This window comes from Cupressus sempervirens, chromosome 8 (genome assembly GCF_028749045.1).
Source record: "Cupressus sempervirens isolate cs-2001-9-10 chromosome 8, ASM2874904v1, whole genome shotgun sequence".
Classification (NCBI taxonomy): Eukaryota; Viridiplantae; Streptophyta; class Pinopsida; order Cupressales; family Cupressaceae; genus Cupressus; species Cupressus sempervirens.
The window spans coordinates 729,290,418-729,313,935 of record NC_143125.1 but is presented as its reverse complement, the minus strand read 5'-3'; the positions used below and the strand labels follow the sequence as shown (position 1 = coordinate 729,313,935).

At 34.0% G+C, this 23,518-nt stretch overlaps 1 protein-coding gene across 4 annotated transcripts in view; it reads left to right on the top strand.

Moving 5' to 3' along the window:
* The window catches only part of LOC149544506 (ribosomal RNA small subunit methyltransferase G), a 144,313-nt gene extending 122,780 nt beyond the window's left edge, over positions 1 to 21,533 (top strand). For 3 of the 4 annotated variants that reach the window (XM_089795157.1, XM_089795158.1, XM_089795159.1), the window contains 4 exons: positions 20,235 to 20,314; positions 20,443 to 20,505; positions 20,740 to 20,816; positions 20,966 to 21,533. In XM_089795157.1, coding sequence (XP_089651283.1) covers positions 20,235 to 20,314; positions 20,443 to 20,505; positions 20,740 to 20,816; positions 20,966 to 21,066 — 321 coding nt within the window. In that variant the 3' untranslated portion in view covers positions 21,067 to 21,533. Of the gene's footprint in view, positions 1 to 20,234; positions 20,315 to 20,442; positions 20,506 to 20,716; positions 20,817 to 20,965 lie in introns of all 4 variants that reach the window. The other variant, XM_089795160.1, reaches the window with a different exon arrangement.
* The last annotated feature ends 1,985 nt before the right edge of the window (positions 21,534 to 23,518 follow it).

Genomic DNA, 23,518 nt, shown 5'->3' with positions numbered 1-23,518 from the left:
TGCCCTTTCTATCATTTATGATTGTTTATTTTTGGAGACATTGTCTTGTATGCTTATACAAATAGAACCTTCATCTCTATTGTATATTGATATTATAATAACATGGTATTAGAGCAAGATGCGATTTTTATTTTGGTGCATTTTTTATTGAATTTTGTGAGAACTCCATCTAGAGTTTTTGGTTTGATGGTAGTCAATTTTCTAAAGGTAGAATGGCAAGTTGCTTCCTACTAAAAATCATTCTTTTTAACTTTTGATCACCATTTGAAAAGTTTATCTTGACTTGTGTTTTGTTATCTCTATTTGTAAGTTTCGTTTTCAAAGTCCGATGACATTAGAGATGAGTTTCTCGAAAGATCATGCACGTTTTTCACAAAATTGTGTCAATTCATTTGTTTTTCAGACCCACATTCTCTTGCAGAACCCATACACAAGAAGTTTTTTTTCATGAGCTGAGCTATATCATTTTCTCTATGCTTTGAGTGTCAAAATTGCAATGACTCTACACAATTTCTTGCTTGTGTTGTTCTTCTCCAAGTTTCATAGCGTGTTTGAGATTTCTTTCAAGTGTCTATTCCAGATCCACAGAGCCAATGCTTGAATTGAGGGTTCTCTATTCATGAATTCGTTTGTAGAAAGTGTTTTTGGCAATGTTTTACACAAAAATTGTGATGGACTCTAAACGGTTTCATTGTTTTGGTCTTATGCATCTTGTGATCGATTTGGCTACTTTCTAGGATATTGTAGCGCACAAAATTTGTTGTTTTGCCATGTTAAAATTTCTGTGATGGTTTATTTTGTTTGTCACTGTTTAACTTGCTTTCAATAGAGCAAGGATGTTTGTTTGTTTTCAATGTTTTGCATGTTTTGGGGAAAATTATGGGTTCTTTCTCTATTGCAAGTTTTAACTTTTAACAATTTTCTCCTCAAAAATTATGGTTTGGTTTTTTGAAATTTTACCCAACAAATCATGGAATGGGTTTGCATGATTTTCCTAAAAATCATGGTCATCAATTCTACCTTTATTCCACTAAAGAAAGGGTTTGTCATTTTTCTTCATAACCCTTGGTGCTATCAATATCACATCAAGGTTTGAGCATTTTTTCCACAAAAAATTGTGGTTTCTTGCAGTTGTTTTGCCCGCACCTAGAGTTGTTGTGGTCAACAATTTTCATCTACAAAAGTTTTTGACGCTTGTTGAAAACAATTTTGGTTTTTCTTTTGAAGCAATGGAGGGTTTGACTATATTTCCTCAAAATCGTGGTTTTAGTGTGAGAAGTTGATCTCGATGTCACCAACTAAAAGGAGGGAAAGTTTTGTTACCCGATGTTGAGCTGGAACGATTGTGGTTATCTCTGTCATATTCAGAAGTTTTGTAGAACCAAGGAGGGTCTCAGTAGTAGACTCATGTCATAGATTATTCTAAAGAGAAGAGGATTTCTATGCATTGGTGACCAAAAGACCTACAAATTATGTCTTATGTAGACTATATATTAAAGTAATATTGTAATATTTCTAAAATGGTCATCTTAGTTGGTTTCGTAAGTTTTCTTTTCTATTGTTTACGATTGTTTCTTTTTAGAAATGTCGTCTTGTAATCTTTTATAAATAGTCTATTTCATCTCTATTGTATATATCAAGTTTAAAATAACACAACTATAGGACTTGCATGACAAAAAAAGAAAAAATAAAAGAAAACTAAAATCATAAGACTATTGTTTGTGTGGTCAACATTGCACAAGCTTGAAATTCTCCTACATCATACACCAAGAAGATGAAAATGTTCTATGAATCTTGTTGCTTATTAGCATTTTTAGAAGTGAAATGCCACATTTTACATAGATGCATGCATCCAAGTTGCTTCATCAATCACCTTATTCCTTCATTTGATTGTAATGGGCACCTCTGGTTATAACTTCTTGTCAAATATTTTCCAAGCAAGCTCTGATACCACTGTAATGGGCACCCTGGAAATGCTCAATAACTGAACCAACTGCTGAAATAGATTTTTTATGCAAACTGAAGATTGAACTGATGCTGAAATTATATTAGTTCTCAAAATGATAAAATCAAGTACAAAGCAATGTATTCCAAAGGCCAAACCCCAAGGGAATGACATCTAGAATGTTACGAGAGAGGATGAACGTACTCTATTGCCAAGAAAGATATGTGACTCACACATCCAAGCTCTTATCAAATGTCATTCATAAAAATCCCATGCTAAACAATGAGACTCTCACCCCTATTTATCCTTTTCCTTCACCCTTCTAGAAGGAACTAAGACATTAATTAATTGCAAGTGCTAGAAGCTTCCCCCTTCCAATAATTAATGCATTCTCTAGAAACTCCTCCCTTGCAATACAATAATTAATTGTGCTTCTAGAAAATTAAATTACTAGAGGCTTCCACCTTTCCAATAATTAATACACACTCTAGAAGCTTCTCCCTTGTAATACAATAATTAATTAAATATAAAGTCACCTTTTAATTCTTAATTTTAATTTATTTAATGACTTTATAAGAAATTAATTTAATTTCCTCTTATGCTTCACTTAGACTTTGGAGAACATGAAGGCTAAAAGATGGGGTCATTACATTGATCAAGTACTTGTACTCTTTCTCTCTCGTCTTCTTGGCTTTTTAGGAATTGATTATAGCTTTGACTTTGCCTCTTTCTCAGGCAATTTTTGTACGCATCCTTCTCATCAAAAGGTCCACAATTTTACCATTCATAATAAATTAGTAATGGTACAAATCAGCAACTTTGGAAATGGGTGAAATATTGACACCTTTATAAAGCCCTTTATCATAGGCATTTGTGGCAAACTTCCTTGAGACTTTACATGGCCCAATTATGCTCAACTTTCACAGAATAAGGGGAACAAGACTTAAAAGATGCCCACGAGGATGACCTAGATAAAAGTAAAATGAGATGCTTTCATAGTCAATTGACTGGTCCCTTTCCATTCCTCTTAGTTCAATAGAAACCTTTCTAGCAATGCTTTTTAAGGGTCTAGATTAAAACAAATGTATATGTAAGTTAAAATAATTGAAGAGAAATCTTAAAAGCAACAGACTACCATGAATTGGAGTTTTCAAAAAGCTTTAAAAGCCATTGATCCGATAATTCCCTTGTGGCGAGAGATGGAAAGACTGATTCTAACACCGCACAATGTAGATCATCTATGGGGTTAAAATCAGGTGCCCAAGGCTTCATATACAACCCATTCTTGTTTGAAAACCACAATTGTCCTTGAAAACAACTTTTCTCCTTGTTTCATATTTTTAATCGCTGGCATTTCAAAGATGAATATGCTTTCAAGTTTCCATTGTCTACCCTTTAGAATCTTAGGCATGCTTTTTGAGAAGCTAGAGGATCATCTCCATCATCTCTAAAGTAAAATTAGTTCTTTTTAAAGGTTATCAATTTTCTAAAAACATGTAGCAATCAACCTCAAAGGAGACTTTGGTTTTATAATGTTCTTTTTGTGTGCTGTATAAGAAATTTCAGTAATTTATCCGGGATATTTGGAGTTGATCCTTTCTTGAGTTTTCTCTATCAAATTTATTTACTTTAGATTACGAAACTTTGTATAATGGTTCTTAAGATTTTGACAGATTTATATTAATAAATATAATGTTTTATAATTGCATATGTGAAACTTTGATATATTTACAATCAATACACATATTGATTGTGATTTATATCTTAGCACTAGGAGACTTGTTTAATCTATGTTGACTTAATAACCCATAGGGTAGGATCCACCACACAACCACTGTGCATTGACAGATATACTTTGACATGAAAGTTTGACACTTAACCAGTAACGATCCACTGATGATGTGGAATGAAGTACGAATTACTTTATTGGTAAAACACTCGATGTGTACTGAAGACTGAAGACCTTTGTATATCACGCAAGTCCAGATCTCACGATACTCTGCAATTATGGTGAGAGACTGAGGTAAATGAAGCGATGTCTGAATGGCAAAATGTCAATAAAAGATATATAAGATTTCATATCATCCTCAATATGGGAACGGGATGGAGTCTCTGAGAAGCGTTGGCTGCCGGCTGGGCTAGGGTTTTTCCCCTAGCCTGTTCTTGGTGTTTGATCTTTATTATTTTCTGTTCTGTTTGGATTGTTAGCTACTGGACATAATTTGCGTCGGTGTTTTTGGAGATCTTCTGCAGTCAATTTTGGATTGGGGGTTTTATTGTTTGCATGGCAGGGCCTGGGATTTCTTCTCCGTTGGTGAGAACAAATGGTTCTTCTCCAACTATGCATGCAATGCGATCTGAATCGTTTTATTCAGGGGAGAGCTCCAAGCTGAAAAAAGTTAATGGTTGTCTTCCGCGTAGCCATGATCGCCCTGTTCTGGTTATTCCTCCAACGGCTGTAATGGAGGACATTGATTATTGGACCAAGCATGCTTTGATATGCAAATTTCTTGGAATCCGGATTTCCCTATCCGCTCTTGAGGCATGGATCCGCCGCTCTTGGCAGGTGGAAGGCGATATGGAGATTATGTTGGCAGGGAATAGTTATTTTTTTGTTGTATTCTCTTGCATGTCTGATCGTGACAATATACATATGTTTTTCTTTCATTACTTGCTTAGGATTATAATTTTCCTTTGCCTTGTCAATAGGATCATCTGAAAAGAAATAAATTTCATTATCATTTAATCCAAACATCCGATCTCTTACTTCACTTATTTGATTAGTATACAAAGAAATAAAATCCTGAAAAGAATTATGATGAAAACTTAGAAATGTTTCCCTAAGCATCTTCTCAATAAATATCATCGTAGAGTCTTCAAGGATACTTACCTTGGTACACTGCTCATACTTCATACCTATATCAACTGCATCACTCTTATGAGCAATACTTACTAACTCTTCTTCATCAATGCAATCCTTGGCATTTGGCACTTGTTTAGCCTTTGAAAAGTCATTAAGTGCATTATGATCTCTTCTGAATAGAGGATCTGTATGTATGTAATCAGTCATACCTGCATCAGAATGAGTCACCTTTGTTCGATTCTCCTTTTGCATAAAATCTACCTATATTCTGAATGATTCTCCTCACAAGAAGATTTTGAATATGACTCACATTCAAGCATTATTACTTCCATTTCATCAAGAATCTGATTAGTCGAGATAATTGAAAAATTTTCAGGACTAACTTCCAACACACCCTCCTTATTATGTACATCCAATTCCATCTCATCTTCATACTTTAAATGCAAATATTGATCATAAAATGGATTGGAAAATGGCTCTTCCTCTGAATATATTTCTCCACATATGCTATGATTTCCGATATTTTCAGAATCATCCTTAAGCATGTTATCTTTATCATAATGCATGTGCTCATCATTCATAAGGTTTGACATTTCTTTCCTTGGGTACATTCCTATTTCACCTATAAGACATGACTCACATTCAGAGAAGATTTCTTCATGATACCAATTGACGTGATTGCAAAATCTTCTTCAAATACTTCATCTTTATGTGGTTGATCATTGACTTCATCAAAAATTGGATATGCATGCACTAAATCATTTGTTTGTTTACTTTGATAAAACATTAAAAAAAATTGAGCATATATCTCAATATACTTGTAATATTCTATTTCAAGCAAATCAGAGATCTCTTCTATGCTAAGAATATCATCTTCCCTATGATCATCAGTATTAGTAACTTTTGTGCAAATTTCATCATTAATGGATTCTTCCTTTATATGATCTACAACTTCTCTTTGTTTTTCTAAGTTCAGAAATGCATTCAAAGGATATATGTAACTTGGATCTTCTCCAACATTACTGAGATTATCATCGAGCATAGGGCCTTGATCAATCTGATCATAAGCCTCTTGTTCAGTTTTGCATTCGCTGTCATCTGTTGTCGTGAAGTCCTATTACAGATGGATTCTTCTAAAGATTGTTTGAAGATTTCTACTTCATTCGAATCTGAAACATTATTGTGTTCTTGCCTTACTTTACCGCATTCTTCGTCATCGTCACCACCTTCTTCCATTATCTGAAAAAGAAGCTTCAAGTCAGAGCCATTTGGTGAGACTCCCAACTTACATAATTTTCTTATGATTTCCTTGCATGGAGGCACGATGTTTGGTGGTATTTCACGGTAAATGCTTGTCATCCTTATGAACAAATGTGCTGAAGTCTCGCCTTCATATCTTTCCAAATTGAAAAAGGCATCAAGTGGAGACATGTCAGTATCCTCTTCCATGTTGCAGTTTTCCTCTTCATACATGTTCTCTTCTTCTTGGCTTGCATCATGAAATACAGCAAGGAACCATTTCTTTAATTCCCTTCATGATGAAACTCTTTGTGTCGGCAATAGGTCAAATGCTTCCTTTGCAAAATCTTTCAAGATTTTGACAAGCAGCCTCATTGCATGACTTTCCAAATCCACCTTGTATGCATGTAAGAATCTATAGAAAGCATCCAAATGATTGAGAGCACATTTAATGCCATTTCCGTAGAATTTGGGGCGATAAGTGAGATTTTTAAATATAAATCATTAGATATATCCGCCCTTTCAAAAAATATGAGAAAAAATATATTCCTTTGAGTCACTCCCTCGGCAGAGTCACTAATGATCTGGGCACTCCCTTTGTATAAGTACCAATCAAAACACAATAGAGTCGCCAACTCCAAATGGAGGAAATAAATTGTCTTCAAGAATTTGAGTTCTTCTCGACAGTAGATTACACCTCAACGAAGATCAAACCTGTAGCAAAGGCTTAAAGAAAAATACACAGTGCTTCTCCAAGATCAAATCCTCATAAAGCGAGTAAGAATTTACCAAAATTGCATGGGTACCCCCCCGACCTACAGAAGTTCGAACTGGTTCAAAGTTCGGGTCTAGTTCAAACTTGGTTTGACCAAGGTTCCATTTTTTGCCTGCTGGTTCGATCTGGTTCGAACTCGGGTGAACCAGGCCAAAAAAATTGAACCAAGTTCAAATCCAATTTGAACCACATGCTTTCTGGGCCCCATAGACAGCAAATAAGTGTTTATTTTTTTGTAAAATTTATTAAGTTGTTGGCATCCACAACCCTAAAAGATTGTTAGGAAATGCTTTTGATGGCCTCTCATTGTCATTTTTTGAAGAATTTGATGCCAACAGCATTGTTGCTATTGCTGATCCCATTGGCCTAAGCTCTATTGCTAAGTCAACTAATGCTAGAGAAGAAGAAAATGAAGAAGGAGAAGAAGATGAATATGAAGCAGAAGATAAAGATTGAAGAACTTAGAATATTAATAGATTTTTATTCCATTAGTTGAACAATGAATGTGAAACAATGATACTTGAACTTGATGGTACAATTTATTTTTAATGTTTTGAATCTTTGATGGTGAACTATATGATGGTATGAGCACTATGACTATATGATGGTAAGATCACTATGATTACAAGTTTATGGTGTTTTTGTTATTTAATTGTGTTTATGCTACTATGCTACATTCTTATTTTAACTTATACTTCATAAATATGTATAGATACATATTTTTTTAATAATTTTTATATGTTTTGTACTAACAAACCCAAACCCCTTTCCAAAATTTTGACTTACTTGCGAACCAGTTCTTGAACTTCTAACTTGGAACCAAACCCGAATCGGTAACTTATGAATTTACAAAACAAAAATTATGATAGATTTTCAAGGAAATCAAATGCACTTTAATGACAATAAAGAACTCATTAACTGAGATATCAAATATATCGAAATACGCTAAAACAAACCAAATTGAACATTAACTCTTACAAAAATTATGAGAGATTTTCAAGGAAATCAAATGCATTTTAATGACAATAAAGAACTCATTAACTGAGATATCAAATATATCGAAATACACTAAAACAAACCAAATTGAACATTAACTCTTAGGGTTTATTTTGCAACTGATCCCCAGCAGAGTCGCCAATCTTTTGGTTTCCAAAACTGCAGATTGGAAATCCAAGAGCTTGCCACTTCTCTGATAATATTCCACAATCAATTCTGGCCAACGAACGAGAATCACCTGGGTTCCCTTGCACTTCAGGCTTTGCTACACCTAGGTGGGTAGACCACCTCCTCGAATTAGAGCTTTTCTAAAGCAAATTTAAGCTTTGGAGTTCTTTAGCTGGCAAGGTCCTCGAACTCAATTAAAATGAAATTGAATGCTGAGTGTTTGTATTGTATAAATTGTTTGATATTTGTAAATAATAGATTTGATGCTTGTAGGAAGGAAGGTATAGATTTTCTGACTTCAATAATAAAAAGACCAGTGCCTCTACTCATTCGGGCAATAGAGTCAACTTCGGTGAATTTTCACGTACAACTTTATAAAGTTCTTATGCACTTGCTCTGTAAACAATTTAATAATCAAGATGCGACAAACCAAATAATATGCAATCGTAAATTAGTCCAAATCGAATTTTAACTCCTCTGGTATGGAGACAAACTGGACACAGATACAGAAACAATTATATATTTCACTATATCTATGATGATTAAATTTCAAATGCTAAATGACCATGTCCACTTATCCGACATTGAAATCGCTTATAGAGTTTTTAAAAATAATTATAAAGGAAAAATCGACTGCAGTTTAAATCTCCATGTCATTTAGAAATAAATAAAAGACATTTCATTTTATTACTAAAATAAAATAAATTAATTTATATTACAAGTCATATTTAAGCCCTTATTCCTTCTCAGTATAAATAAAAAATTCTAAAATGTTCGAATATATCTTATTGAGAAATAAAGCATCTCTTATTTATATCTTAAAAATAGGAGAAAGATGTCCCTTATTTATGAAAGGATATGTCTTTTCTTCTAAACATATTCTTAATTAAATAAACATCTCGTAACAGCGCCTCCTGTTTTAATTAAGTTTTATAGTTTCATTTAATATTTCTCATAACTATAAACCTACAATGGAGTTTATAAAGTGTTTGTCATGCTATTTCTTTGTCTTCTTGATAATCCTCGATATTAGCGCTTTGTTCTGGATGCCATGTCTTCCAGTGCCTTCCGATACACACTCTAAGTCATTGATTTATTCGTTGACCTTCATGCGTTCACATCCCTGTAACTTTTGATAGTGCAAATGCTCTGAATTATTTCTGTGCATGGCTATCCACTTTGTCTCTGTCACCCATGCTTAGACATATTTCTTAATTGTATCCTTTGGTTAAAATGATTTGTGGATGATTAATATTTGCTTGCTCCAAACATTATTATTATTATTCCCTTTTTATTAGGAAATCCAGTTTGAATGCTTTTAAGAGTGGCAGGGCTCCTTATTCCGTATGACTCCATGAATATCTCTATGCCGTGGTTTACTGCACATGATAATTCCCACTTGTGCACAGTGCCGTCAATTACTTGGAACAATTACTTCTCCCTTTTGTCATACTTGTGATAAACTTATGTGCTCATTCTCGTCCATTGCAGGGCCCTCCCTGGTATAAATTTGCAATCATTTGTTTGAAACATTTTCCTTTTGTTTCGATGATTGGATATTGTTTTGCTTCCACCACTGTATGTTGTCTTTAAGCCACTGAGGTATCTTTGTATGTTTCATTGAGTGGAGTCAGGAATGCTGCTTACTTTCAAGCTACTCCATATATCATTCATTTTCTGAGATCACCAGCAGTACCATTAAAACCAAAGAAATTGATGAAGACACCATTAATCTGCTGTTCCAGAATCAAGAACTTCAACCGGATTTTGATACATGGATTCAGTAAAAAATGGAGTGAATGGTGGCATAGCTTTGCATGTAATCAGAAGATGTTAAGAGTTTCATTCCTTGCTGATTGCTATTTGAGATATTTAGTACTCCACGATTTCCATAGCACAATAATGTGGCCAAGCTCCATACATGTATTATCTTCTCCAACGAGAATTAGTTATCCTCATTAATGAAATTTAGATCTATCAGCAATATCAAACAATTTGAGAAGGCTAAATACTCCACAATAACACTGGTCTGAAAACTGTGCAAGGATTATCTGATTCTAAGAAATCGAGAGTTTTGAACATTTGTAGCCACAAGGATCTTCAGAAATTAAGTGTTTGAGGATTTGAGCTGCCTGGAAACAATTATTCTTCACCACTGTTATATTCTGGAAACTATATCAGGAATATCTGATCTGGGGAAGCTGATAGACTTAAACTTTTCTCACTGTCTGAAGTTTGAACAGAAAATTTAGCGTTTTGAAGAATATGAATTTTCTGTGTCTTCATTCATTCTAGATACATGTTAAATTTCTATAGTCAATTTGAGGTCAGAAAATTGTTCTTATCTCTCTGTATGGTAAAGCTTGCTGCAACAAAGTATTTATTGCAATATCACTGTCATTATCCAAATCTGGAAGCACTGTTACTGAATGCTCGGGGCTAGTTATGATGTTTTAGAGAATCACCAAATATCGGATGTAGGTGAAATTTTAGGATTTTATACAACCCTTTGTGATATGGTTAAGAAATCATTGAATATCGCTGACATGCAAAGGAAAAGAGTTTCCCAACATGATCAGTTTATTTTTTCACTAAAGGTTTATAATTTTTAAAGGGCAAAGGAGTCATGTCAACATAATTGGAGCCTTCAAATTTGGGCTCCACTAGAGTCGTCACTCCATGCCACCGCTTTGCCAAAGTAATCACAAGCTAATAAAAACAAAGGTTGATGCACAATATTGGTCAACTACAATTTCATTTGCATGGTCGATCAAGTTTGATATTTATTATTATACAATTTGAATATAATTATCAATAATATATATATGGTATATTAAATTGCATAATCAAAATATTGAATATATATTTTTATCGAACTTGACTACAAAACATCAACACCACCTCTTCATTAAGAAGGATATATAGATTAGTCACAGGGTTCACCGAATTTTCGGCTTCAAATTCGAAATTCGGCGAATTTATTAAAAATGGAAAAACATTCGCCCAGTTTGTCATAAAATTCGTAAAAAGTCGTTTTTGGATTTTTGGGCAATTTTTTTTCTAAAACAATGCCCTTCATCTGCGCCTCTAAAGGTCGATTAGGGAAAAGAATTGCAAAAATATTTCTATGCATTTGAAACTCAGTTAGGGCAAAAAATCCTTGGAAAAAAATCGGGTCTAAATATCATGACGCCATTGGAGGGTCGTATGTGAAGCTCGTGGCAAATCATATTACCCTACTGCAGACTCTCGTCGGCTCCAGCCTCTTGCCGTTCGTCTCCATTTTCATTTGCTTAGCTTTGGTCCTTTGCATTTGCTTTATCTATTCGTTCGCTCCATTCACTTCTCTGTTTCTATCTAACGGTTTGATGACATTTTTATTATTTATTTGTTGATAGACAGTTTGATAACATTTTTATTTATTTGTTGAGGTTTTAAAGTTTAATTAGATAATAATATTAAATGTTATTTTTATTATTATGTTTTAATGTTTTGTAAGCTTATGATATAATTTTATGTTTATTGTTTCTTTATCAATATCTGTATGTATTTATTTTAGAAAAACATTAATAATGAGTGTATATTTATTTATTTATTATCAGTAAAATAATGATAGTTTGTATTTTTTTAATGATTATAAATTTACTTATTATTACAGTGGTTTTTTTTAATTCTGTAATTTTAAAGTTTTATTTTATTAGAAAAGATTAAATAGAAAGATTGTTATTCTTTTATTTTATATCTCTTTATTAGCAAAGAAAAGTAAAAAATAATATTATACTCTTTAATTGTCTCTGCAAAGTTACAAACCTTCCCATAGCTAGGAATCAGGGTCATATATATATATATATATATATATTATATTTTTTAAAAAATTATATAAGGCGAATTTATTGTCGAATTTTTTTCCATTTTTTTGCCTTGCCGAACTTTTTCCAAACTTCATAGTTGTCGAACTCGAACCTTGTGACTTAGATTATACCATTAATAATATTCGTAAATAATTTAAGGATAACTTTGATCAGAAGATATCCAGCATTTTGATATCATGAGCATAGTTGGAAAACTCTCACTCAGCAACAACTCACCAAGCGCCTAAAAGTTTATTCGGGAAAAAATTGGCCAATTTTTATAAGAAACTCGGAAACCTAAAAAATTGCTAAAATTCAATTAAAAATACTTTTCTTTTGCAAATTTCAATGAAAAAATGCATTTAATGAGTTAATCAAAGAGAACACAAAAGAAACAAGCAAAGTTTTGATATATATAAATGCATAGTGGGTACAAAATCGCACTCATGTGGAATGTTGATGGCGGGAAGCAAAATAGTAAATAGTTTCTGTAAAACTAAAAGTATAGAAGTAAATACTAAATAGTAAATACATCAATACAATCATATCTTCCTCTTTCCAGCTCTACTAGCAGAAAAGAGGGGGTCTAGTCCTCGAAGAGCTGCCCCGCACTAGGACTAGGCATGAGCTACGTGACTATGAAATTCGTGCTTGTGCCTCCTCGCTCAGCATCCATACTAACTGGATATGCATCCTGGAAGTGGATGTACCTCCTATATATGGCATTGATAATACTACCTTTGAGTTAGAATCCTCATTGTCCTCGTCCTCAATGTCATCCATTGTGAAATGAAAATCTGTTCCAGCACCCCCCTCCATGGCCTGCCTTTCCAAATCAGCAACCTCCTCTGCTCAAAACAATGGACCTAGCTCTTGCATCGTCCAATTAAAATAAGGATCTATCTCATCCAAATCAAGTGGACTAGGTACTACTGAACTCTGTGCCCTTTTTATGTGCAACTTAAGATTATAGTGTGCATAGGTCATTGAGCCTTTTTTGAGTCAATATGTTTCTTTTCTTTGTGTGGATGGACTCAAATAAGCTCCAATTGTGCTCACAATAGGATGCGCTGCAAGGTTGGCATAAGACTCTAAGAGCAAAATACTTTAAATTTGGGGTATTTCCACCCTAAGTTGACCACCAACCATCTGCAGCACAAAATATAATAACTTATAAAGCAATGAAAAAAGATAATCAGAAAACATCACTTATTAATTTGCAAATGTTTTTAAGTTTAAACTTTGACGGTTTACCTAGGGCTTGAGTGCCTCTTGTTCTCTATGATAGCATAGAAGAGAACAAATTACCCCTTGATTCCACAAAGACTTCTTGTTCCGTCACAACAAGGTATTTTTCCGCTTCATCGAATATCATCCTTTCAATGCATCTAGGGAGATCCTACATGACCTCTCCATTAGGATCTAAATAGGAATCATCAGCCCTAAAACAAACAAAAAATGAAATCAAGTCTTAGTACACAACCATAAACAATAAAGTAAAATGAAATCTTAGTAAAATATCAAGGAGAATCATGATACTTGAATTTAGGGTTGAGGAAGTAGCTTGTCACATGAATGGATTGGTGGAGCATATTGTTCCACCTCGTATCAATTATTTTCCAAATGGGGTCAAATTTGAGTTTGTCTACATGGTAGTAATGTCTAACAGCCTCTTTGGCCTTATCCATGGCCTCATAAAGACATCCCAATGGGGATTATTGTCCATTACATATGAGCAGGACTCTAACCAGGGGCATAGACATCTACATTTGAAATTTGAATAATAAAAACTAGTTACTAGCATAGTAAGTTACAAATTAATAATGAAATTTGAATCAACTAAAAAATAATGTTTAGATTCTTGATGTTACCTCCATAATCTCAGTAGCCTTCAAAAAAAATCATCTTCAAAGACTATCTATGCCACAACCTCTCCTTCAGGCTTTCTGGTGAAGCAACTCAATCAGCACATACAAACACTTGCTTCAAAGGCAATATTGTGTCGATAATACTTTGCAACGTCAAGAACACTATTGCAAACCTTGTGATAGCGGGTCTCACCAAATCTTTCTCTTTAGTGATCCTTCTCATCCAACTAAGAGTCCATTGGTGATTATAGATATATTTGGTGATTTGTCTTGCATCTTCCACAACTGGACTCACCCAATCAAGTTTTCCTATGTCCTGCAAAAGAAGATTAGGTACATGTGTTGCACAAGGTGACCAAAAAAGTGTGGGATGCCTCTCTTGGAGGATTGTACCTAAAAGATTAGTAAAAAATCAACAATTAGTTACAAACTTTGATATTTACATCAAATCTAAATTGAATAGTACCATAGGATTACATTCATGACTCATATTGAACATAAAAATTCAAATTTACCTGCTGCCACATATGTTGCTGCATTATCTAATGATTTGCACCACATTCTCTACTCCCACCCCCATGACAACATTCTCCAACATTAAAGCCAATGTGTGTGCATTTTTCACTTTATTGGCTTTAATGTTGGAGAATGTTGTCATGGGGGTGGGAGTAGAGAATGTAGTGCAAATCATCACAAATAATGCAGTAGGTATTTAACTTTTTATGTTCAATATGAATTGTGAATGTATGCTATGGTATTATTCAATTTAGATTTGATGTAAATATGGAAAGTTTATAACTAATTATTGATTTTTTACTAATATTTTAGGTAGAATCCTCCAAGAGAGGCATTCGACACTTTTTTGGTCACCTTGCACAACACATGTCCTTGACCTTTTGGAGGACATAGGAACACTTGATTGGGTGAGTCCAATTGTGGAAGATGCAAGCCGAATCACCAAATATATCTATAATCTCCCATGGGTTCTCAGTTTGATGGGAAGGATCACTAAAGACACAGATTTGGTGAGACTCACTATCACAAGGTTTGCAACGGTATTTTTTGACGTTGCAAAGTATTATTGACACAATATTGCCTGTAAAACAAAACTTTGTTTGTGCTGATTGGGTCGCTTAACCTTACTCAAAGAAGCCCGAAGGAGAGGCTCTAGCATGGATAGTCTTTGATGATTTTTTTTTTGAAAAGACTACTGAGATTGTGGAGGTAACTTCAAGAATCAAAACATTATGTTTTTAGTTGATTTAAGTTTCATTATTAGTTTGTAACTTAATATCTTAGTAATTAATTTGTATTTTTCAAATGTAAATGTCTATGCGCCTGGGTAGAATCCTGCGCATATGTGATGGGCAACAATCCCCAATGGGATGTCTTTGTGAGGCCATGGATAAGGCCGAAGAGTCTGTTAGAAATTACTACCATGCAAATAGACTCAAATTTGACCCCATACGCATATGTGATGGGCAACAATTCCCAATGGGATGTCTTTATGAGGCCATGGATAAGGCCAATACCATGCGGACTGACTCAAATTTGACCGCATTTGGGAAATAATTGATAGTACGTGGAACAATATGCTCCACCAACCCATTCACACAGCAGGCTACTTCCTCAACCCCAAATTTAGGTACTATGATTCTCCTTGAGATTTTACTAAGACTTCATTTTACTTTATTTTTTAAGGTTGTGTACTAAGACTTGATTTCATTTTTTGTTTGTTTTAGGGCTGATGATTCCTATTTAGATCCTAATGGAGATGTCATGGAGGGTCTCTCTAGATGCATTGAGAGGATGACATCCGATGAAGCAGAGAGAGACCTTGTTGTGACCGAACAAGAAGTCTATCTGGAATCAAGGGATAATTTGTTCTCTCCTACGCTATCAAAGGGAGCAAGAGGCACTTAGGCCCCAGGTAAACCATCAAAGTTTAAACTTAAAATTTTTTGCAAATTGATAAGTTGTGTTCTTTGTTTATCTTTTTTCATTGCTTTATAACTTATTATATTTTGTGCTGTAGATGGTTGGTAGTCAACTTTGGGTGGAAATACCCCCAATATAAAGAATTTTGCTCTCAAAGTCTTGTGCCAACTATGTAGCGCATCCCATTGTGAGTGCAATGGGAGCTTATTTGAGTCCATCCACACAAAGAAAAGAAACGGATTGACTCATAAAAGGCTCAATTACCTTGTTTATGTACACTATAATCTTAAGTTGCGCATATAAAGGGCACAGAGTTCAGCAATACCTGGTCCACTTGATTTGATGAGATAGATCCTTATTCTGATTGGACGACACAAGAACCAGGTCCATTGTTTTCAGCAGAGGAGGTTGCTAATTTGGAGAGGTGGGTCATGGATGGGGGTGTTGGAACAAATTTTCATTTCACAATGGATGACATTGAGGACGATGAGGATTCAAACTCAAAGGAGGCATTACCAATAAAACATATAGGAGGAGATGCATCCACTTCCAAGACGGAGAGCCAATTAGTAGGGATGTCAAGTGAGGAGGCACAACCACGGACTTTACAGTCACGCAACTTAGGCCCAGTCCTAGTGCGGGGCACCGCTTCCTAGTGCGGGGCACCGCTTCGAACGACTAGACCCCCTCTCTTTTTTGCTAGTAGAGCTAGAAAGAGGAAGATGTGATTATATTGATGTATTTCAACCATGGACTTTACAGTCACGCAACTTACGCCCAGTCCCAATGTGGGGTACAGCTTCAAATGACTAGACCCCCTCTCTTTTTTGCTAGTAGAGCTGGAAAGAGGAAGATGTGATTGTATTGATGTATTTAGTATTTACTTCTAGACAAAAACTTTTTACTATTTTGCTTCTCACTATCAACATTCTACATGAGAATGTAATTTTGTACCCACTATGCATTTATATATATTTAAACTCTACTTGTTTCTGTTGTGGTCTCTTTAATTAACTCATTAAATGCATCTTCTCATTGAAATTTGCAAAAAAAAAAAAAAAAAAAATTGATTGAATTTTAGCGGTATTTTATGTTCCCGAGTTTTTTTTAAAAAATTGGCTGATTTTTTCCCAAATAAACTTTTAGGGGCTTATCGAGTTTTTGCCGAGTGAGAGTTTCCCAACTACAATATAAACATCCACCATGCAAAGTATAATCTATCATGATCTCATAGACATTGTTAGATATCCATCATAATAAAAAATTAAGTTATTGTAAGATCGTCACCTTTCAATAACTTATGTAATTATAAGTGTTGATCATTTGGAAGTCGTCACTTTCTCATGATGTACACAGGGGGTAGGCTCATTGAATCATGGTCACTCACAAAGACTTTTGAACTCCCTCTGAATATCATCATTTGAGCTTCTTATTCAAAATTGCTCTTATAAGTGTCAAACTCTCTCTTCTTGCAATAACATTCAAGGCACTTCACTCTTATAGTATGTATTGAAAAATACAAACAAATAATGGTGATTTTAAAGTTAGACTTTATAAAAAAAGTATATTACAATTATTTGGTATTTTGAGACTATGTCAAAAATTGTAACCATATCGAGTTCACTTTGAAATTTTTCACATTTATTTTGCACTTTGATGAAGATAAGAAAAAATAGAGAACTCCCTCTTAATCCAATATTTCACACATATTATGGATATTTCGAAGCTCTTTTAGAATAGACATTTCTCATATATTGTATTGATGTATTTAGTATTTACTTCTAGACCAAAACTTTTTACTATTTTGTTTTTCGCCATCAACATTCTGCATGAAAATGTGATTTTGTACCCACTATATATATATATAAACTCTGCTTGTTTCTTTTGTGCTCTCTTTAATTAACTCATTAAATGCATCTTCTCATTGAAATTTACAAAAAAATAAAAAATAATTGAATTTTAGCGGTATTTTATGTTCCTGAGTTTATTTTTAAAATTGGCCGATTTTTTCCTAAATAAACTTTTTGAGGCTTAGCGAGTTTTTGCCGAGTGAGTTTTCCAACTATGATATAAACATCCACCATGCAAAGTATAATCTATCATGATCTCATAGACATCATAAGATATCCATCATAATAAAAAATTTAAGTTATTGTAAGATCGTCACCTTTCTATAACTTCTACAATTATAAGTGTTGATCATTTGGAAGTCATCACTTCCTCATGATGCACACAAGGGGTAGGCTCACTAAATCATGGTCACTCACAAGGACTTTTGAACTCCCTCTGAATATCAATTATATGAGCTTCTTATTCAAAATTGCTCTTATAAGTGTTAGACTCTCTTCTTGCAATAACATTCTCGAAGGAAAAATCAAGGCACTTCACTCTTATAGTATGTATTGAAAAATACAAACAAATAGTTGTGATTTTAAAGTTAGACTTTATAAAAAAGTATATTACAATTATTTGGTATTTTGAGACTATCTCAACAATTATAACCATGTCAAGTTCACTTTGAAGGCATTTCACATTTATTTTGCACTTTGATGAAGATGATAAGAAAAAATAGAGAACTCCCTCTTAATCCAATATTTCACACATGTTATGGATATTTTGAAGTTCTTTTAGAATAGATATTTCTTAGAAACTATATCCAAATCGCTGACTTCGGCAAAGGATGCTTGATGTTTCAGTCTATCAAGGCATTGAGATGCTAAGTGACCATAGTTGTCATATCTAAAGCACTGTACTTTGGAGTAATTCATATGTTTCATTTTCCCTTTGAGTTTAGGTTTCTTCCGTTTATCGACTTGGGTTGTGAGAGCTTGAACATTACATCCAATAGAAGTATCATCTTTAGACATTAACATGCCCCCTTGTATGCAGTCAGCCTTCAGTTGAGCAAGTTTAGGAAGCTTGGAACAAACATGTACTCCTTGTCTAAAAGTTTTCCATGATGGTGGTAGTCCCTTTAGAGAAATCGTGGCTAATTCTTTCTCATCATAGATTTGATCAATCGTAGAAAGTTGGTTCCTTAGTTCTTTTATCCTCATGAAATATGAAGTGACAGATTCTCCTTTGTTCATCTTAATGTTGGAGAGATTGTCTTTCAAAGTTAGAATTCTAGTGCTATTGTTTGTCTCAAACATTTCATGTGTTGTGTCTAATTCAGAAATAATAGGAAGCAAGTGATCCTTAACACCATCCACAATCAATTTCATGGTTCCAGTGTTATCCTTCTCCCTTTTATTCAATTCATCACTTCCCTTTGGTAGTTGGTCAGATTTTTCAATAAATTGTTTTAGATCATTCTCTTTTAGGGTTAACTTCATTCGTAATTTTCACCCTACGTAATTTAAGTCACCATCGAGTCAATCCTCTACCTTCATACCCTACATTCATACCGCTTGCCATTTTAATAGATAAGGAATTAAGAATATGTGAGTGCACTAAATAAATCTGATCAAAATGGTCTCTTAAACTTACTCTGATACTGTGTTGAGTTTTCTCTATCAGATTTATTTACTTTATTTCACTAAACTTTGTATAATGGTTCTTAAGATTTTGACAGATTTATATTAATACATATAATGTTTTATATTTGCATATGTGAAACTTTAATATATTTACTATCAATACATATATTGATTGTGATTTATATCTTAGTACTAAGAGCCTTGTTTGTCTATCTTGACTTAATAACCTGTAGGGTAGAATCCACCACACAACCACTGTTCATTGACAGATTTAGTCTGACTTGAGAGTTTGACGCTTAAACAGTAACGATCCACTGATGACGTGGAATGAAGTACGAATTACTTTATTGGTAAAACACTCGATGTGTACTGAAGACTGAAGACCTTTGTATATCACGCAAATCCAGATCTCACGATACTCTGCAATTATGGTGAGAGACTGAGGTAAATGAACCAATGTCTAAACGCCAATGAAACTGCCACCTCACAATATATGTTGCTGAAGACAAGGTCGCTGCTACAAGGAAATCTCTGATGAATGATATTGCTGCCACAAAAGATGTCAGATGTTTAGTTTGAAATTGAAAACATTGGAAATCCGTATTCTGAATAATGAATATCAAATGCAGAAATTCAATCCCCTATTAAAGGGAGTCGAGGAGTCTCGATTCAATGGGTTGACTCTCGTGTTAAGTCATGTCCCATCGAGTCGTCACTCCATGTCACCGCTTTGCCAAAGTAATCATGAGTATTCAGAATTTTGGTCAACTACAATTTCATTTGCATAGTCGGTCAAGTTTAATATTTATTAATATACAATTTGAATATAATTATCAATACAATATATATATATATATTTATATGGTATATTAAATTGCATAGTCAAAATATTGGATATATATTTTTATCTGACTTGACTACAGAACATTAACTTCCTGGATTATGGCTCCTATAAAAGAACCTGCCAGAGGATCTTACATCTTCCATCTCTTACATGCCACTAGAAGTGAACTTTTATTAGTATGTTTTCATCTGTGGACAATTAAAATGCAATAGAACTATATAATCAGGATTCATTGCTAATTTTTATTCTTTTTATTACTTCTTCACAGACTAGGTTTGCAGAAGCTTTACTGCGAGACTTGGCTGGAGTCAATATTCCACCTGAGAGAATATATGGTCTAGGAACAGGGTGAGTAATTTTCCAGGTTTTGTGCCAAGGCCCTTGCCAAATATGGAAATGATTAATTTCCTTGAACATTTGCATTTCAAAAGCAAAGAGATTTTACTACTGGAGTTGTTCCTTTCTTTAATTTTCAGACCAAAAGTTGAGGTGCTAAAGGAGCTTCAAAGCAAACCTGAACACTCTCAAATGTCACTGCAGTATGTTTTTCTTCGGCTCTGCTTCTATATTCAAATTCTATGTTGCAATTTGTTTCATATTTTTTTGGACATTTTGTTTATATTGTTGATTAAAGAGAAAAATATAAGATTTGGTGAATGGAAACATTCAGAATATTTATTAGAGTAATATACCTGGATTTTTTAGTCTCAAATTATTGGTTTTACTTGAGATTATTAAATGCCTGAATAGGTCTGGATCCTACTTTTTAACAGTTTTGTGGAGGATAGGCTTGCAACATTAAAGAATGTGATTAAGGAACCAGAGCTGGATAAGTGGAACCTTTATCTTGGTATGCACTTTTAAAGTTTGAACCCATAATATTATTGTGTTCTTACAATACAGCTACATTTTATATCAATAATGCAGAGCCTTTCTAGTTAAATTGTAGGTGAGATTGTATAACAATTGCTTGTCGACTTTTGTTTCTCATATGTTCAGGCACATGGGGTTATAATACTCCAGCTGAACGCAAGGAAGCAAGTAATTTTTCTCAAATCAGTCTTCTGGATCTGAATGACTTTTGTGGAAAGCTGAAGTAAAATATAATTAATAACTAAATGGACTTGTGTTTAGATGGCCATTCCTCAATCTATTCATTTGTATTATCTTATGAGAATACAAAAAGATTTACAAATATGATCAGAGAATTGTGGTGCATTGCTATGCCTTATGGTCAACATTTGTAATTGTGCTAGAAAGGGAATGACATTCCTGAATTATGTTTATGTAGCTAAAAATAAATATCATGCTAGAGTAGTGCTTTGTCAGCTCGCCAACAAATATTGATATGCAGCAACATGAATTGTAGAGTTGCTTTGTGCGACATTTAGTTGCTTTTATTCTTTAAGGATGGTGGATCCTCCAGTTTTTGTTAACTATTTGAGCCTTCTATCCAGCTCTCAGAAGGAAATCTTTCAGAGTTCCTCACTTTAAAAAAACAATCATTACTTACTTTATGGATGTACATTTTCTTATATATCAAACTAAGATGCTCTATTTTATCTCACCGACTGATGTTCTTTGATTAGTGGCTTTTTACACTATTCCATCATCTATAAATTGGCATCCTCCTTTTCTGACTCATATAATTTTTTAAAAAGCAAATATTTCTGTTGAGATGCAGCAACATGAATTGTAGAGTTTCTTTGTGCAACATTTAGTAGCTTTTATTCTTTGAAGGATGGTGGATCCTCCAGTTTTTGTTAATTATTTGAGCCTACTATCCTGCTCTTCACAAGGAAATCTTTCAGAGTTCCTCATTTTAAAAAAAAAATCATTACTTACTTTATGATGTACATTTTCTTACATATCAAACTAAGATGCTCTATTTTATCTCACTGATTGATGTTCTTTGATTAGTGGCTTTTTGTACTATTCCATTATCTATAAATTGGCATCCTCTTTTTCTGACTACATATAGTTTTTCAAAAAGCAAATATTTCTGTTTAGATGAATTTAAACACCAGTCATCCTTGCAAGACATGAGAATCTTTAATGTTGTTCTAACTTACATTGCAATTTCTCATTCCTGTTTTATCTGTTTAGGCTTTATATCTCTCAGATATGTATCTGGTCTTTCATGTTCTCTCTATTTAAAGCTCTTCATTTGTGTCATAACGCCAGTTGTGGGAGTCTTGAATTGAGAATAATAGTGTAAGCTTGCAAATCAGTGTGTGCACGTGTAAAAGTTATTCCTTAGAGATTTTAGGCTGTCTGTTGATTATTGAGTGCCAAATGAAAAGATTTTTAGCTGTCTGGTATGAAATTCACTGTAGATATTGTGGCCTAGTTTGTTCAAGGATTTCAGGGAATTGATTTAATTTTATTTGATTTTAACATACAAGTCATTCCAAGAGGGAAATCCCACAAGACTATTATATTATAGATTCCACAGGAAAATTCCATCAACAATTTTAAGTACCATCGCTTAAATGCCTACATTACCTTAAAGCATTTGCTTTAAGGCTCGAATCTTACGAGTGTGGTATCTTGCCCATCATTGTCAGACACAGGTTCTTTTTAAATTCTTTGTTTTTTTTTGTTTGATAAACAGCAACTATGGGGATGTACCCTGTATTAGTTAAAAGAGAATTTGCATATGTGATTCGTATATGACTGCTGCCGTTAACAGAAGATTGATCACAGAACTTCAAAAGTGCCTAAAAAAGTTGTTAATTATACATATACGCTTCCAAAAGAGCTCAAAAGTATTGCTAAATACATGATAAAAGTCACGAAAGCTATACTACAGTGATTATAGATGAAACGCCATCTTTATATTGCTTGGGCCAGTCCGGCCCATAGTGATTATGATCATCTGCCACCTCCATGCCTTATACATCCACACCTGCGCTTGTAGGTTCCTCTTCAAACTTGTCATCGAGGATGATTGTATTGTCAAGGACCAGCCTGCCACCAAGTTCTACAAGTCTTTCTTCCTTGATGTTCACCTGAAGCCAATCAAGGCCTTCGGTTGGCTCCACATCTAGCATTTTCTTCACAAAGGATGACATAGTAATCTTTTGGTAAGGGGACTTCACTTCCAACTACTACGTTTTTAAGGCCATCATCCAATTCACCGAGAAACCTACTCCGTACCAGTTTTCTACAAATCACCCTCCTACCTATTGTTTTCCTTCTCCCAAATCCAAGACTGGATAAAAATATCGATGAGACGATGGTGCTCATATTATACTTGTTATCTGACCTCAAAATTTCCTCTCCCAGTACGCCTTTAATAGTATTAGGCCATGGCACGTTTTGAATATGCATTGCAACATTTTCTCAGATTTCTCACCCCAAAAGCCATTTGATGCTATCAATAAACGTGCTTTAGTGGAGTGTCCATTTCTCCAAGCTTTGCTCGAAATGAGCCCTCTACCATCATTTTGTCCACATATAGCCTTGAGCCAACTATATGTCAACAAGAGCTCTCTCGAGCATGAGCCCCTTAGAAATATAATATGTGAATAGACAATATTAATATTTTGA